Raw genomic sequence first — 14,285 nt, forward strand, 5'->3', positions numbered from 1 at the left:
TTGGGGGGCCCCCATGGGTCCTGTCCACCTGCTGGAGCCCCTGATTCGGTGCCCCGGGTAGCACCCCTTAACCCCGACCGGTGGTGGTCCATTGTGAGGCCCCAACACAGCCCGCCTCCCTCTCCTACAGGTCGCCTTCCATGGCCAGGACAGCTCCCTGCTCCCTGGAGACCTCATCGCCTTGCAGCATGATGCCGGGCCGGGCGCCCTTCTGCACTGCTCACCCGCCCTGGGCGCCCCCAGGGCCGAGGCCCCGTACTTCTCCACCACCGCTGCGGCCTGGCTGTCCCACCTGCCCGCTCAGCTGGAGGCAGCCCCAGCCGGCCCTGTCTGTGCGTTGCGGCTCTTGGCCACCACGGAGCGCCTCACCCTCCTGCTGGGGCTGCAGCCCAACCCAGGGCTGCGGCAGCCCGGGCGCTACGAGGTGCGGGCCACCGTGGGCAACAGCGTGTCCACACACAACCTGTCCTGCGGCTTTGACGTGCTGTCCCCGGTGGCGGGGCTGCGGCTGGCCTACCCCACGCCCCACGACGGCCGCCTCTACGTACCCACCAACAGCTCCGCCCTGGTGCTCCGGGTGGACGCCGGCGCCAGCGCCACTGCCACAGCCCACTGGCCCGGGGGCAATGTCAGCGCGCCCTTCGAGGCCGCCTGCCCGGCCGCGGTGGCAGCCCTGCTGCCCGGCTGTGCTCTCGAGGCCAACAGCACCCTGTTCGCGGTGCTGGAGCTGCCCGGGCTCCGCGAGGGCGAGCACGCGGTCGAGGTCGTGGTGGAGAACGGCGCCAGCCAGGCCAGCCTCAGCCTGAGTGTGACAGCCGAGGAGCCCATCTGCGGCCTTCGTGCCACTCCCAGCCCCGAAGCCCGCGTGCTGCAGGGCGTCCTGGTGGTAAGTAGCCCCCGACCCCCACCCCAACACGGGCCGTGTGAGGGGAGCGGCTCCTCCCTGGGGAGGAGGGAGCTCGGCCTCGGGGCGGTGGGCTCTGGGGCCGCTTTGGGCAGGCTCTGTGAGGGGCTCCTCAGACCGTCGCTAATTCCGCAGTCCGTGGAGCGCTCCCCCGAGACGGCAGCTCCGACGCGGCTGTGGTCCGCTCCCACGACCCCCCCGCTGCGCGCCCGTGCCCACCTCCAACCTCACCGACCTGAGTGTGCCCTTGAGGCCCCTGCCGTGCTCCCCCCAGGCTGCGGGGAGTACTTCCTGAGCAGGACGTGCTGGGGCCACCCTGCCGCCGTCGCTGTCCCGGCTGTCCCCCCACAGCAGGCAGCCACCCCACGGGGTCCACGAGAAGGGCCATTTCCGACCCTGCCACTTGTGCGGTCCCGTGTTGCCGCTTCCCCTGCTCACACCCGTTCCGTCGGCGGCCTGGGGTCAGCCTCCAGGGCCCCCTGATAGTCATTTGCTGCCACAGGCGGCCTGGGCAGGAGCCCGGGGATGGGCTGTGTGGGGATTCGGAGACGGTGGGCTCTTGCCGTCACTGGTACTGGGTCCCTGTCCAGAGAGCAGGAGAGTGGTCCGAGCGCGTGTCCACCCAGGCTCGGCTCCACGCCGCACGGCCCCTCCAGCCTCCCCCTCCCCTGTGGTGTCTTGAAGTCGCCTGGGAAACCCCACCGGGAGGCACGTCCGGGTAGGGGGGACCTGGGTTAGGGCAGAGCTGGCCACCAAAGCCCTGGGGCTGGCCGACGCTGTGCCCTTCCCGCAGCGGTACAGCCCCGCGGTGGACGCCGGCTCGGACGTGGTCTTCCGCTGGACCATCGACGACAAGCAGTCTTTGACGTTCCACAACGTGGTCTTCAACGTCATCTACCAGAGTGCCGCGGTCTTCAAGCTCTCGGTGGGTGGGGGGCACCGGTGGGGGTGGGGGCGGGCCAGGCCGTGCAGTGCTCACCTTTGCCTTCTGTTCTGCTTTGCTCCCGAGGACCCCTCGGCTGGCTACGGGTGAGTGCAGGGTGGGGGGCTCTGTCTATTGCCCGGCGGCCCCCGCCCCGCCCGCGGCAGCCCACGCGCGCCCCTGTCTCTGCAGCTGACGGCCTCCAACCACGTGAGCAACGTCACCGTGAGCTACAACGTCACCGTGGGGCGCATGCACCGGATGAGGGGCCTCTGGGTGTCTGCGGTGCCGCCCGTGCTACCCCCCAACGCCACGCTGGCCTTGGCCGCCCACGTGCTGGTGGACTCAGCTGTGGAGGTGGCCTTCCTGTGAGTGTGCCTGGCCTGGTGGGCAGCGGGGCGGGCCGCTCCTGGGGGTGCTGGTGCTGGGCTCCCCCTGCCTCCCGCTGCCTCCCCCTCCTTACCTGCCCAGAGGGGCCGGGGTGCAGCCGGGCCTACGCGCACCCACCCCAGCTCGTGGCCCGCCTGCTGCCGTGGTAGGTGGACCTTCGGGGATGGGGACCAGGTGATCGGCCAGTTCAGGCCTCCATACGATGAGTCCGTCCAGGTCCCGGACCCAACGGTGGCCCAGGTGCTGGTGGAGCACAACGCCACGCACACCTATGCCGTCCCAGGTGAGGGCTGGGCCGCTGGCCTGCTGGGGGACAGTCCCCTCCGCCTAGTCTGGGCTGATAGCCTGGGATCCACCGTAGGGAGAAGGAGGGGTGTCTGGGGTGAAGGGTGGACTGGGCTTCTGAGCCCCACGACTCAAGTCTCCTGGCCAGAAACTGGACCTCCCTTGGCCCTTGCTCAGACCCTTTTCTGGGGAAGAAGGGGGTTACATTTTATTTTGGATGATTAGAAGCCGCATACTCGGAATACAGAGTAGAGCTCGGCACCCCTCCCCCTCTGCCTCCCACTGGGGCTCGGGGCTGCCTGGGACAGATCTGCTCCTCCTCTCGTCCCCGTGTCCGCCCCGTGTTGCTGGTACCCTGCGCATGCCTCGCGGGCACCCCCAGCACAGGAACCAAGGGCGTTCCCCGTCTGTGCTTGGCCCGGGGCCCTGTTCTGTCGTCCCGAGGGGCCCCAGTGTGCAGCAACACGGGGTTAGTACTGACTTCGCCACGCGGGTGGTGGCGGTGGCCCTGGTCCTTACTCGGGCCTTTCCTCCAGGTGAGTACAACCTGACCCTGCTGGTGTCCAATGCCTTCGAGAACCTGACGCAGCAAGTGCCTGTGAGTGTGCGAGCCGCCTTACCGGCCCTGGCCGTGGCCATGGGAAGCCATGTCGCAGTGGCTGGCCAGCCTGTCACCTTCTCCCCACACCCCCTGCCCTGGCCTGGGGGCATCCTGTACACGTGGGACTTCGGGGATGGCTCCCCGGCTGTGACGCAGCCCCAGCCAGAGGTCAACCACACGTACGCCTCCAGGGGCGTGTACCACGTCCGTCTAGAGGTCAACAACACGGTGAGCAGCGTGGCGGCGGGCCTTGGCCTCCGCGTCTTCGAGGAGCTCCGGGGGTTGCGTGTGAGCCTGAGCCCGGCGGTGGAGCAGGGCGCACCTGCGACGGTCAGCGCCACGCTGCAGTCAGGGGACAACGTCACATGGACTTTCGACATGGGGGACGGCACGGTGCTCACGGGCCCCGAGTCCACAGTGGAGCACGTGTACCTCCGTGCCCAGAACTGCACAGTGACCGTGGGCGTGTCCAGCCCCGCAGGCCACCTGGCCCTGAGCCGGCCCGTGCACGTCTTCGTCCTGGAGGTGCTGCGGATCGAGCCTGCGGCCTGCATCCCCGCACAGCCCCACGCCCAGTTCACGGCCCATGTCACCGGGGACCCTGCGCACTATGTCTTCGACTGGACGTTCGGGGACGGCTCTTCCAACACGACCGTCTTGGGGGACCCGACAGTGACACACAATTTCACGCGGAGTGGGACGTTCCCCTTGGCGCTGGTCCTGTCGAGCCGGGTGAACAAGGCCCATTACTTCAGCAGCGTGTGCGTGGAGCCCGAGGTGGGCAACGTGACCCTGTGGCCCGAGAGGCAGCTGGTGCGGCTCGGGGAGGAGGCCCGTCTGGTGGCTCGGGCTTGGCCCCCGTCCCTCTACCGCTACGCCTGGGACTTCGGCACCGAGGACGCGTCCCGTGTCGGCGGCCCCGAGGCCACATTCACCTACACGGACTCCGGTTCCTACCTCGTGACGGTCACCGTGTCCAACAACATCTCGGTGGCCAACGACTCTGCCCTCGTGGAGGTGCAGGAGCCCGTGGAGCTCTCGGGCATCCGGGTCAACGGGTCCGGCGTGCTGGAGCTGCTGCAGCCCTACCTGTTTTCAGCCGTGGGCCGCGGCCGTCCTGCTACTTACCTGTGGGACCTGGGGGACGGCGGGCGCCTCGAGGGCCCCATGGCCACCCACGCCTACAACAGCACGGGTCCCTTTACCGTCAGGGTGCGCGCGTGGAACGAGGTGAGCCATGGCGCAGCGTGCCTGAATGTCACAGTGCAGCAGCGCGTGCGGGGCCTGGGTGTCAATGCCAGCCGCACGGTGGTGCCCCTCAACGCCAGCGTGAGCTTCAGCACGTCCCTGGAGGCCGGCAGCGACGTGCGCTACTCCTGGGTGCTCTGCGACCGCTGCACGCCCATCCCCGGGGGCCCCACCATCTCCTACACCTTCCGCTCGGTGGGCACCTTCAACATCATTGTCACGGCCGAGAACGAGGTGGGCTCCGCCCAGGACAGCATCTTCGTCTACGTCCTGCGGCACATTGAAGGGCTGCAGGTGGCCGGGGGCGGCGGTGGCTGCTGCTTCCCCACCAACCGCACGCTGCAGCTGCAGGCCGTGGTCAGGGACGGCACCAACATCTCCTACAGCTGGGCTGCCCAACGGGATGGCGGCCCAGTCCTGGCCGGCAGCGGCAAGACCTTCTCGCTCACCGTGCTCGAGGCCGGTGCCTACCACGTCCAGCTGCGGGCCGCCAACATGCTGGGCATTGCCTCGGCCAATCGCACCGTGGACTTCGTGGAGCCCGTGGGCAGCTTGGCTGCAGCCGCCTCCCCGAACCCTGCCGCGGTCAACGTCACTGTCACCTTCTGTGCTGAGCTGGCTGGGGGCAGTGGCGTCATCTACACTTGGTTCCTGGAGGGAGGACTGAGCTGGGAGACCCTGGAGCCGTCCACCACCCACGCCTTCCCCAGCCCCGGCCTGTACCCGGTCACGGTCACGGCGGAGAACCAGCTGGGCTCAGCCAATGCCACCCTCGAGGTGGCCGTGCAGGTGCCCGTCAGAGGCCTCAGCATCAGGGCCGGCGAGCCAGACCGCAGCTTTGTGGCAGCTGGCTCCTCTGTGCCCTTCTGGGGACAGCTGGACTCCGGCACCAATGTGAGCTGGTGCTGGATGGTTCCAGGCGGCAGCAGGCTCGGTCAGCACGTCGCTGTGGTCTTCCGTGACGCTGGCACCTTCTCCGTTCGGCTTAATGCCTCCAACGCAGTCAGCTGGGTCGTGGCCACCCATGAGCTCACGGTGGAGGAGCCCGTCGTGGGCCTGGTGCTGTGGGCCAGCAGCAAGGTGGCGGAGCCCGGGCAGCGGGTGCACTTCCAGGCCGTGCTGGCTGCCGGCTCCGCCGTGCGATTCCTCGTGCAGGTCAGCGGGGCGGGCCCAGAGGCGCTGCCCGGGCCCCACTTCTCCCGCAGCTTCCCCCGGGCCGGGGACTATGTGGTGAGCGTCCAGGCAGAGAACCACGTGAGCCGGGCCCAGGCCCAGGTGCGTGTCTTGGTGCTGGAGGCCGTGGGGGGGCTGCAGGTGCCCGGCTGCTGCGAACCGGGCATCCCCACGGGCACGGAGAAGAACTTCACCGCCCGTGTGCAGCGGGGGTCCCGCGTGGCCTACGCGTGGTACTTCTCCTTGCAAAAGGTCCAGGGGGACTCGCTGGTCATCCTGTCGGGCCGAGATGTCACCTACACCCCTGTGGCTGCAGGGCTGCTGGAGATCCACGTGCGCGCCTTCAACGAGCTGGGTGGGGTGAACCTGACGCTCACCACGGAGGTCCAGGACCCCATCCAGCAGGTGGCGCTGCGCAGTGGCCGCTGCTTTACCAACCGCTCTGCCCGGTTCGAGGCTGCCACGAGCCCCAGTTCCCGGCGCGTGGCCTATCGCTGGGACTTCGGGGATGGGGCCCTGGTGGAGGACACGGAGGAGCCCTGGGCCGAGCACTCCTATCTGCGGCCTGGGGACTACCGCGTGGAGGTGAATGCCTCCAACCTGGTGAGCTTCTTTGTGGCGCAGGCCACGGTCACCGTCCACGTGCTGGCTTGCAGGGAGCCCGAGGTGGAGGTGGCCCTGCCCCCGCAGGTGTTGATGCGGCGCTCCCAGCGCAACTACTTGGAGGCCCACGTCAACTTGCGCGACTGTGTCACCTACCAGACCGAGTACCGCTGGCAGGTGTACCGGGCCCCCAGCTGCCAGCGGCCTGCGCGCATGGCCCCCGTGGCCCTGCCCAGCGTGGACGTGAGCCGGCCCCAGCTGGTGGTGCCGAGGCTGGCCCTGCCTGTGGGCCACTACTGCTTCGTGTTCATGGTGTCATTCGGGGACACACCGCTGGCACGGAGCATCCAAGCCAACGTGACGGTGGTGCCCGAGCGCCTGATGCCCATTGTTGAGGGTGGTTCATACCGCGTGTGGTCAGACACTCAGGACCTGGTGCTGGACGGCAGCAAATCCTACGATCCCAACCTGGAAGATGGTGACCAGACACCACTCAGCTTCCACTGGGCCTGTGTGGCCTCGACCCAGGTCAGGTGCCCTGCAGGCCATGGACGGTCACCGCCCCTCAGTCGTTCTGCTCCTGAGCCGAGCCCGGGGGGGGGGGGTCTTCTCGCTGCGCCCCGGACCAGGTTCTGCTTTGAAGCCATGCAGGGTCTCACGCCCCCTCCCCTGTGGCTACAGAGTGAATCTGGTGGGTGTGCCCTGACCTTTGGGCCCCGGGGGAGCAGCGTGGTCACCGTCCCTCGGGAGCGCCTGCAGGCCGGCGTGGAGTACACCTTCAACCTGACCGTGTGGAAGGCGGGGCGGAAGGAGGAGGCCACCAACCAGACGGTGGGTGCTGCTGGCCTGGTCCTAGCCCAGCAAGTCAGAACCCCGGGCCCCCATGGTGGACCCAGCTGCTGGGGAGGGCTGAGCATACAGGGCCACCTGCCCCCAGGGAACCCCAAACGCTCTTGGAGGGTTTCCTGTGTTGTGCTGCTTAACAAAACATCCTGTTTCAACACTGCGCTCCAGATCTCGGAGGGGCCCCAGGCGCCGTGAGGTCCCCTTCCCAGAGCATGAGTGTCCTCTTTTGTGGATGGGAGGGGCCTGATCTCACCCCTGTGCGTGTGTGTACTCAGTGCCCCCCTCCCCTGGGCCCTCCAGGTAGGTCAGGGCTGCAGAGCGGGCGACCCTGGGGCAGCCACTCCTGCTGCCTTTGGGGGAGGTGTGCTGATGGGAGCAGGTGTGCTGGGCTTTGCTGGTGCCTGGCACAGCGTTCTCTGTCCTCAGCATCAGGGCTCTCCAGCTGGCCTGCCCTGAGGGGCTGTCTGGCAAGGTGGGAGCCTAGAGCAGGGCCTCACCTGGACTGGCTGAGGCGGGCCCTGTCCCAGGGCAGCTGGGGCCTCGGGCCGGTCAGCACACATTTCCCCTCCCCACAGAGGCGTTCGCCTGACCGTTCTGTTCGTGGGTGAGCACCTGAGGGCCTCGTGTGCATGCTGGGCCATGGAGGCTACAGAAAATAAACCCAGTGTGGACTCCGTTCTTTTGGGTGTTCACCACCATCCCCCAAACTGGGAGGCACAAAGCCATATGAATGTACTGGGTGTGGCCTGAGCCCACAGTGCCCTGGGAAGCTGGACCTTAGGCTAGTGAGGAGCTGGCCAGGCCCAGCGGAGCCTTCCCAACTAGGAGAACAGCGCCAAGGCAGCGGCCAGAGGCTCAGCTCCCCCAGGAGCCGCCGTGCCCCTGCGGCCCCGACTTGCTGGGTAGACTCAGGGGTCTGGGCCCCAGGAGCAGAGGCACTGGCTCGGTTCATGGCTTCCTTGTGATCCCACCCTGTCCCCAGGTGTTGATTCGCAGGGGCCGGGTGCCCATCGTGTCCTTGGAGTGTGTGTCCTGCAAGGCGCAGGCGGTGTACGCAGTGAGCCGCAGCTCCTACGTGTATCTGGAGGGCCGGTGTGACAACTGCAGCGCGGGCTCCAAGCGAGGGGTGAGCCGAAGAGCCTGGAGGGAAGGGGCGAGGCCTTGGGGTGGGGCGGGGCCTGGGGAGGGTGGGGGCGCGGTCGCTCAGCCCCTCGGTCCCGGGTCTGTGCCCCGCAGCGCTGGGAGGCGCGCACCTTCAGCAACCAGACGCTGGTGCTGGACGAGACGACCACGTCCACCGGCAGCTCAGGCATGCGGCTGGTGGTGCGGCGCGGCGTGCTGCGGGACGGCGAGGGCTACACGTTCACCCTCACGGTGCTGGGCCGCTCGGGTGAGGAGGAGGGCTGCGCCTCCATCCGCCTCGCTGCCAACCGGCCCCCACGCGGGGGCTCCTGCCGCCTCTTCCCGCTGGACGGCGTGCGCGCCCTCACCACCAAGGTGCATTTCGAGTGCACAGGTGAGCGCAGCTGCGGGTGGGAGGGGGAGGCGCAGTGGGTACGTGGGGCCTCGCCCTGCTCACACTTCGAGGGACCCCGCAGGCTGGCAGGACGCGGAAGACGGGAGTGCGCCCCTGGTGTATGCCCTGCTGCTGCGGCGCTGCCGCCAGGGCCACTGCGAGGAGTTCTGCATCTACAGGGGCAGCCTCCCCACCTGCGGTGCCGTGCTGCCGCCTGGGTTCGCGCCCCATTTCCAGGTGGGCCTGGCCGTGGTCGTGCAGGATCAGCTGGGCGCGGCTGTGGTCGCCCTCAACAGGTGAGCGGGGGCGGGGGGCCGGGAGGCCGGGGCAGGTGGGAGCGGGGACTGCCACTTGTTCACTGGGGGTGAACCTCTGCACACAGGTCTCTGGTCATCACCCTGCCAGAGCCTCCCGGCGATCTCCCAGGAGGCCCCGGCGACCTCATGACCTGGCTGCATGGTCTCACGGAGAGCATGCTGCCCCGGCTGCTGAGACAGGCCGACCCCCAGCACGTCATCGAGTACTCGCTGGCCGTCATCACCGTGCTCAACGAGGCCAGCGCAGGGGTGAGGACTCCCTCAGCGGGAGGGTAGGGCCACGGCAGGCCCTACGGCTTTGCAAGTGATCAGTCCCCTGACACATTTCCTTAAAACAACCTGTTCTCTCCTCTCCCCACCCGTGGGTTCCCCTATCCCCACGCCCAGCCCCTGTCAGAGGAGCCCTGGGAAAGCCCCCTTTTGCTCCCAAAGAAACAGGACTTGAGTTGCCCCCCCCCCCAGTTTCGTGGTGGCTGAGACGGCGTGCGCCTGCCCTCACTGCTGCTGGGGCCGCCCGTTGCGCACTCGGCTCCCTGTGCTTGATGCCCACAGTCTGAGCACACCCTGGCCGCGGCAGCAGAGCTAGATGCCCGGCGGCAGCTGCAAGCCCAGATACGCAAGAACGTCACAGAGACCTTGGTCTCGCTGCGGGTCAACACTGTGGATGACATCCAGCAGATCGCGGCGGCGCTGGCCCAGTGCACGGTAGGGTGTGCTCAAGCCCCTCGGCAGCCCTCGTCCTGGCCAGTGCCCCCTGTCCTGTGCCAGTCCTCAGCTCTTCTCGTGTGACAGGCACGGGGGAGTTTGCCCTCCGGGGGCTGTGTGGGGTGGCCCCGGGGCATAAGGAGCAGGCTCGCTGTGGGGAGGGCGGATGGAAGAAGCCGTTCTTGTGCCGTCCTGCTCCAGCCCGCGGTCCCAGCGGACCTGGCTTCTGCAGCTCCGAGAGCGACCCACTGGTGGTGTCCAGGATTCGGGGACTGGACTGGGCAGGGCTGAGCTCGGTCTGATAGGGGTGGGACGTTGCGGCAGAGCCTTCAGCAGAGAACCTTGCAAGGGAGGTGGGGGGTGGCCGTAACACGTGACTCCCGTGGCCGTGACACATGACTCCCGTGGCCGTGACACGCATGGGGTGCGGGGCATGTAACATGTGACTCCCGTGGCTGTGACACGCATGGGGTGGGACGCAGAGTGGTCTTCCGCTGGCCTCATCCATGGGTGGGGAGAAACCCCAGGAGAGCTCTCAGCAAGCAGGTGTGTGGGCAGAACCCACGTTTGGGGGTTTCCACTGCAGCGTGAAGGGGCTCCGGGGAAGGCCAGGGCCAGAGTGGGCGCCCTGCAGCGTGGCCGGCGTGATGGAGCTGAGCGGAGGGGCCGGCCTCGCTGCAGGTGTCCAGCGGGGAGCCGGTGTGTGGTTCCTGCCTGAAGCAGACACTGCACAAGCTCGAGGGCATGATGCGAATCCTGCAGGCCGAGACGGCCGCGGGCACTGGGACGCCCACGGGCATCGCCGACAGCATCCTCAACATCACAGGTGCGGGCTGGGCCGGGCTGCGCGGTGCTCCCGCCTGCCCCCGCCTCTCCCCGCGAGCATCTCCCCCCCGCCTCTCCCGCCCCCCAGGCGACCTCATCCACCTGGCCAGTGCGGATGTGCAGGGCCCTCGGCCGCCGGAGCTGGGCATGGAGCCGCCGGCGCACATGGTGGCGTCCAGGGCGTATCACCTGTCATCAGCCCTCATGTGTATCGTCATGCGCTCCCGCGTCCTCGACGAGGAGCCTCTGACGCTGGCGGGCGAGGAGATCACGGCCCGCGGCAAGCGCTCGGACCCGCGGAGCCTCCTGTGTCAGGGCGACGCCTCGCTCCCCGGCTGCCCCTTCTCCATCCCCACGGCCTTCAGCGGAGCCCTGTCCAACCTCAGCGACGTGGTGCAGCTCATGTTCTTGGTCGACTCCAACCCCTTCCCCTTTGGCTACATCAGCAACTACACCGTCTCCACCAAGGTGGCCTCCATGGCCTTCCAGACGCAGGCCGGGGCCCACATCCCCATCGGGCAGCTGGCCTCGGAGCGCGCCATCACCGTGAAGGTGCCCAACAGCTCAGACCGGGCCGCCCGGGGCCCCCGCGCCCCTGCTGGCTCCGCGGTCGTCCCACCTCGGGCCTCGGTCGGCGTCGTGGTCACCCCCGAGGAGAGCAACCCTGCCGCTGGGCTACACCTGCAGCTCACCTACACGCTGCTCAGTGGTGCGTGCTGGGGCCCTCACGGCGGCGCCGCCTGCAGGCCTGGCCCGGCCTCTCGGGGCTCGGGGGAGGTGGGGAGGTACCTCAGGTGAGCAGGTGTTTCTCGTGGACCCCCCCAACTCTGTGGCCTTTACCGTGGTCTGCCTCCTGCTTCCCAGGCTGTTGGTGGCCTGGCCCGAGGGTGGTGGGGGACACGGGCGGGACAGGTGCCATCCCTGAGCTCTCTGGCCCTCTCGCCTCCAGGGCCAAGGAGGGCCCCGGAGCGCCTGCGGCGGTCACCCAGGGTGCGTGAACGGCCCAGGGCGTCCTTGCGACCCTGTGCTTGTCCCTCTAGAGCACTACTTGCCCGAGGAGCCTGAGCCCTACCTGGCCGTGTACTTGCACTCGGCGTCCTGGCCCAACGAGCACAACTGCTCGGCCAGCAGGAGGATCCGCCCGGAGCAGCTGGAGGGCGACGACCACAGGCCCTATACCTTCTTCATCGCCCCGGGGTGAGCACGTGCCCCGCCACCGAGGACCCGTTGGTGGGGAGGGGCTGGTCTCCAAGGGCAGGGCGAATGTGTGCCAAGGTCATGTGCGCTCCTGGTGGGAACAGGCATGGCAGCGGGAGGACTGGCCACACATGGTGAGGGTGACTCTGCCGAGAGGCCTCAGGGCCAGAACATGGCTGTCGCTCAGGGCCGGGGGCCGGGCGGGGTCTGGGTGTGACGCTCGCCCCACTTCTCCCAGGACCAGAGACCCGGGCGGGACTTACCACCTGAACCTGACCAGCCACTTCCACTGGTCAGCGCTGGAAGTGACCGTGGGCCTCTACACGTCCCTGTGCCAGTACTTCAGCGAGAAGGAGATGATGTGGAGGACGGAGGGGCTCGTGCCCTTGGAGGAGACTTCGCCCAGCCAGGCCGTCTGCCTTACCCGCCACCTCACTGCCTTCGGTGCCAGCCTTTTCGTGCCCCCCAGCCGCGTCCACTTCGTCTTCCCGGTGAGTGGCATCATGTTTCTGCATCCCGGGGAGCTGAGGCTTGGGCTGTGCCTCCAGGCCTGACGGCTCTGTCTCCCCAGGAACCGGCCTCGGGCACGAACTACGTCGTTCTGCTGACGTGTTCCGTGTGCCTGGTAACCTACGCAGTCATGGCCGTGGTCCTGCGGAAGCTGGACCAGCTGGACGTCCGCCGGGTCCGTGTCATCCCTTTCTGCGGGAAGGGGGGCCGCTTCAAGTACGAGATCCTGGTCAAGACTGGCTGGGGCCGAGGCTCAGGTGAGGGGGGGCTGCCTTGTCCGGGCCCCCGGCCTCCCTCGCTCACTCTCTCGGGCCCCCGCACCCCCCAGTGACTGTCCTTAGTAGACGACGAAGGGCGGCTGGGTTTACCTACTGCTGAGTGAGCGGGGCCCCCGGCGTGAGCAAGCAGATGGTCAGTGCAGGTGGCACGAGCCAGTGCTGGGGAGACGGGACTGGTAGTGAGCAGGGACGGCGCGACTTGCCGTTAGACCGGCTGGGAACCAAAGTGTTTGGTTTCTTGGTGAAAAGCTCGCCAAGTGGTGTGGACGGAGCTGCCCATGCGACTGCAGGCCTTGCCGTGCGGGGAACCTGGCCTGCGTCTTGCTGTGCGGCTCCCCGCGCGTCCCCGCCTGCCCTGACCATTCTCGCCTGGTCGTCCCGGCCTTGATGGCTGCGCCCTGTCCTCCCTCCCAACTGCTGTCCGTGTTCGCGCTGGCACGTGCGCGGCGAGCCTCGGGCAGTGTGGACGTGCCACTGACTTTGGATCTGAATTCCGCTCCGTGTGCTGCCGCTTTTCACTTCCTTTCTGTGCTTTCGCCCTTTTGATGACTGAGTTTTATAAACTGTCACGGGTGTTTCTCCCTGGGAGACGAGCGGGCAGCGCCCCGTCGGTGGGGTGGTCTGTGGGAGCCGGCGGGGGCGCGGGAACGGGCTGCCGATTGGAGCGCGGGTGGGTCGTTCCCGGCGCAGACTGGAGAGCTCGCCGCCCCGGCGGCCTCCCGTCGTCCCTCGGTTGAGCCGCGGAGGCTGCGCGGTCGGGCCGTGTCTAGCCCGCCAAGGGAGCTGCTGCGGCAGAGGCCGGTGGCCGGGCTCACGCGTCTGGCCTACGTGTCCGCCCACCCGCAGGCACCACGGCGCACGTGGGCATCATGCTGTACGGGGCGGAGGGCCGCAGCGGCCACCGGCATCTAGACGGGGACAGAGCCTTCCGCCGCAACAGCCTGGACGTGTTCCAGATCGCCACCCCGCACAGCCTCGGCCGTGTGTGCAAGATCCGTGTGTGGCACGACAACAAAGGTCTGTGGGGGCACCTGCGGCCACCCAGCCTGCACGCCCCGCCCCCCGCCTGACGCAGCGCCTCCCCGCAGGGCTCAGCCCCGCCTGGTTCCTGCAGCACGTCATCGTCAGGGACCTGCAGACGGCTCGCAGCACCTTCTTCCTGGTCAACGAGTGGCTGTCGGTGGAGACCGAGGCCAACGGCGGCCTCGTGGAGAAGGAGGTGCCGGCGGCAAGTAAGGGCCCCCGTCCCTGCCCCTGTGGCCCGAGGGGTGGCCCCAAGCCTCTGGCCCGCTGAAGCCCGCCCTGCCCTGTCCCCAGGTGAGGCGGCCCTGCGGCAGTCCCGGCGCCTCCTGGTGGCCGAGCTGCAGCGCGGCTTCTTCGGCAAGCACATCTGGTTGTCCATCTGGGACCGGCCGCCGCGCAGCCGCTTCACGCGCGTCCAGCGGGCCACTTGCTGCGTCCTCCTCGTCTGCCTCTTCCTGGGTGCCAACGCCGTGTGGTACGGGGTCGTGGGAGACCCTGCCCACAGGTGGGTGCTGCGCTGTGGGGACCCGGGTGACCCCTCCTGCCTGACCCCTGCGCCCCTTCCAGCCTGTCCCAACCGCGGTCTCTCTTCTCTCCTGCCCGCAGCGCCGGGCCGGTGTCCGCTCTGATCCCGCTGAGCGCTGACACGGTTGCCGTGGGTCTGGTGTCCAGTGTGGTCGTCTACCCTGTCTACTTGGTCATTCTCTTCCTCTTCCGGATGTCCCGGAGCAAGGTGGGCTGAGGACCGTGGCGCTCCCGGGGGCGTGTGGGCTTGTCGGCAGGGAAAGTCAGCGAGGCCGGCGAGGCGGCCCGAGGACGGAAGCGCTGCAGGAGCCGGGCTCCCGAACGGAGCCGAGGCCACGGGAGCTGGTGGGATGCGTGGGGGTCCCGTGACCGAGGGGAGACGGACAAATTCCCAAAAGGACGAGGCCTCAGACCGAC

General features: G+C 68.4%; 1 protein-coding gene across 1 annotated transcript in view; it reads left to right on the plus strand.

Moving 5' to 3' along the window:
* The window catches only part of PKD1 (polycystin 1, transient receptor potential channel interacting), a gene marked incomplete at its 5' end in the record, with an annotated part of 40,607 nt that overhangs the window by 19,042 nt on the left and 7,280 nt on the right, over nt 1–14,285 (plus strand). The window contains 20 exon segments of the mRNA XM_080830174.1: nt 131–886; nt 1,698–1,829; nt 2,019–2,194; nt 2,366–2,499; nt 3,038–6,654; nt 6,808–6,957; nt 7,955–8,098; nt 8,209–8,488; nt 8,571–8,784; nt 8,871–9,054; nt 9,358–9,510; nt 10,192–10,336; nt 10,424–11,044; nt 11,376–11,532; nt 11,771–12,023; nt 12,104–12,299; nt 13,167–13,337; nt 13,409–13,552; nt 13,638–13,848; nt 13,950–14,076. Coding sequence (XP_080686300.1) covers nt 131–886; nt 1,698–1,829; nt 2,019–2,194; nt 2,366–2,499; nt 3,038–6,654; nt 6,808–6,957; nt 7,955–8,098; nt 8,209–8,488; nt 8,571–8,784; nt 8,871–9,054; nt 9,358–9,510; nt 10,192–10,336; nt 10,424–11,044; nt 11,376–11,532; nt 11,771–12,023; nt 12,104–12,299; nt 13,167–13,337; nt 13,409–13,552; nt 13,638–13,848; nt 13,950–14,076 — 7,965 coding nt within the window.

This window comes from Martes martes, assembly GCF_963455335.1.
Source record: "Martes martes genome assembly, chromosome: 18".
NCBI lineage: Eukaryota > Metazoa > Chordata > Mammalia > Carnivora > Mustelidae > Martes > Martes martes.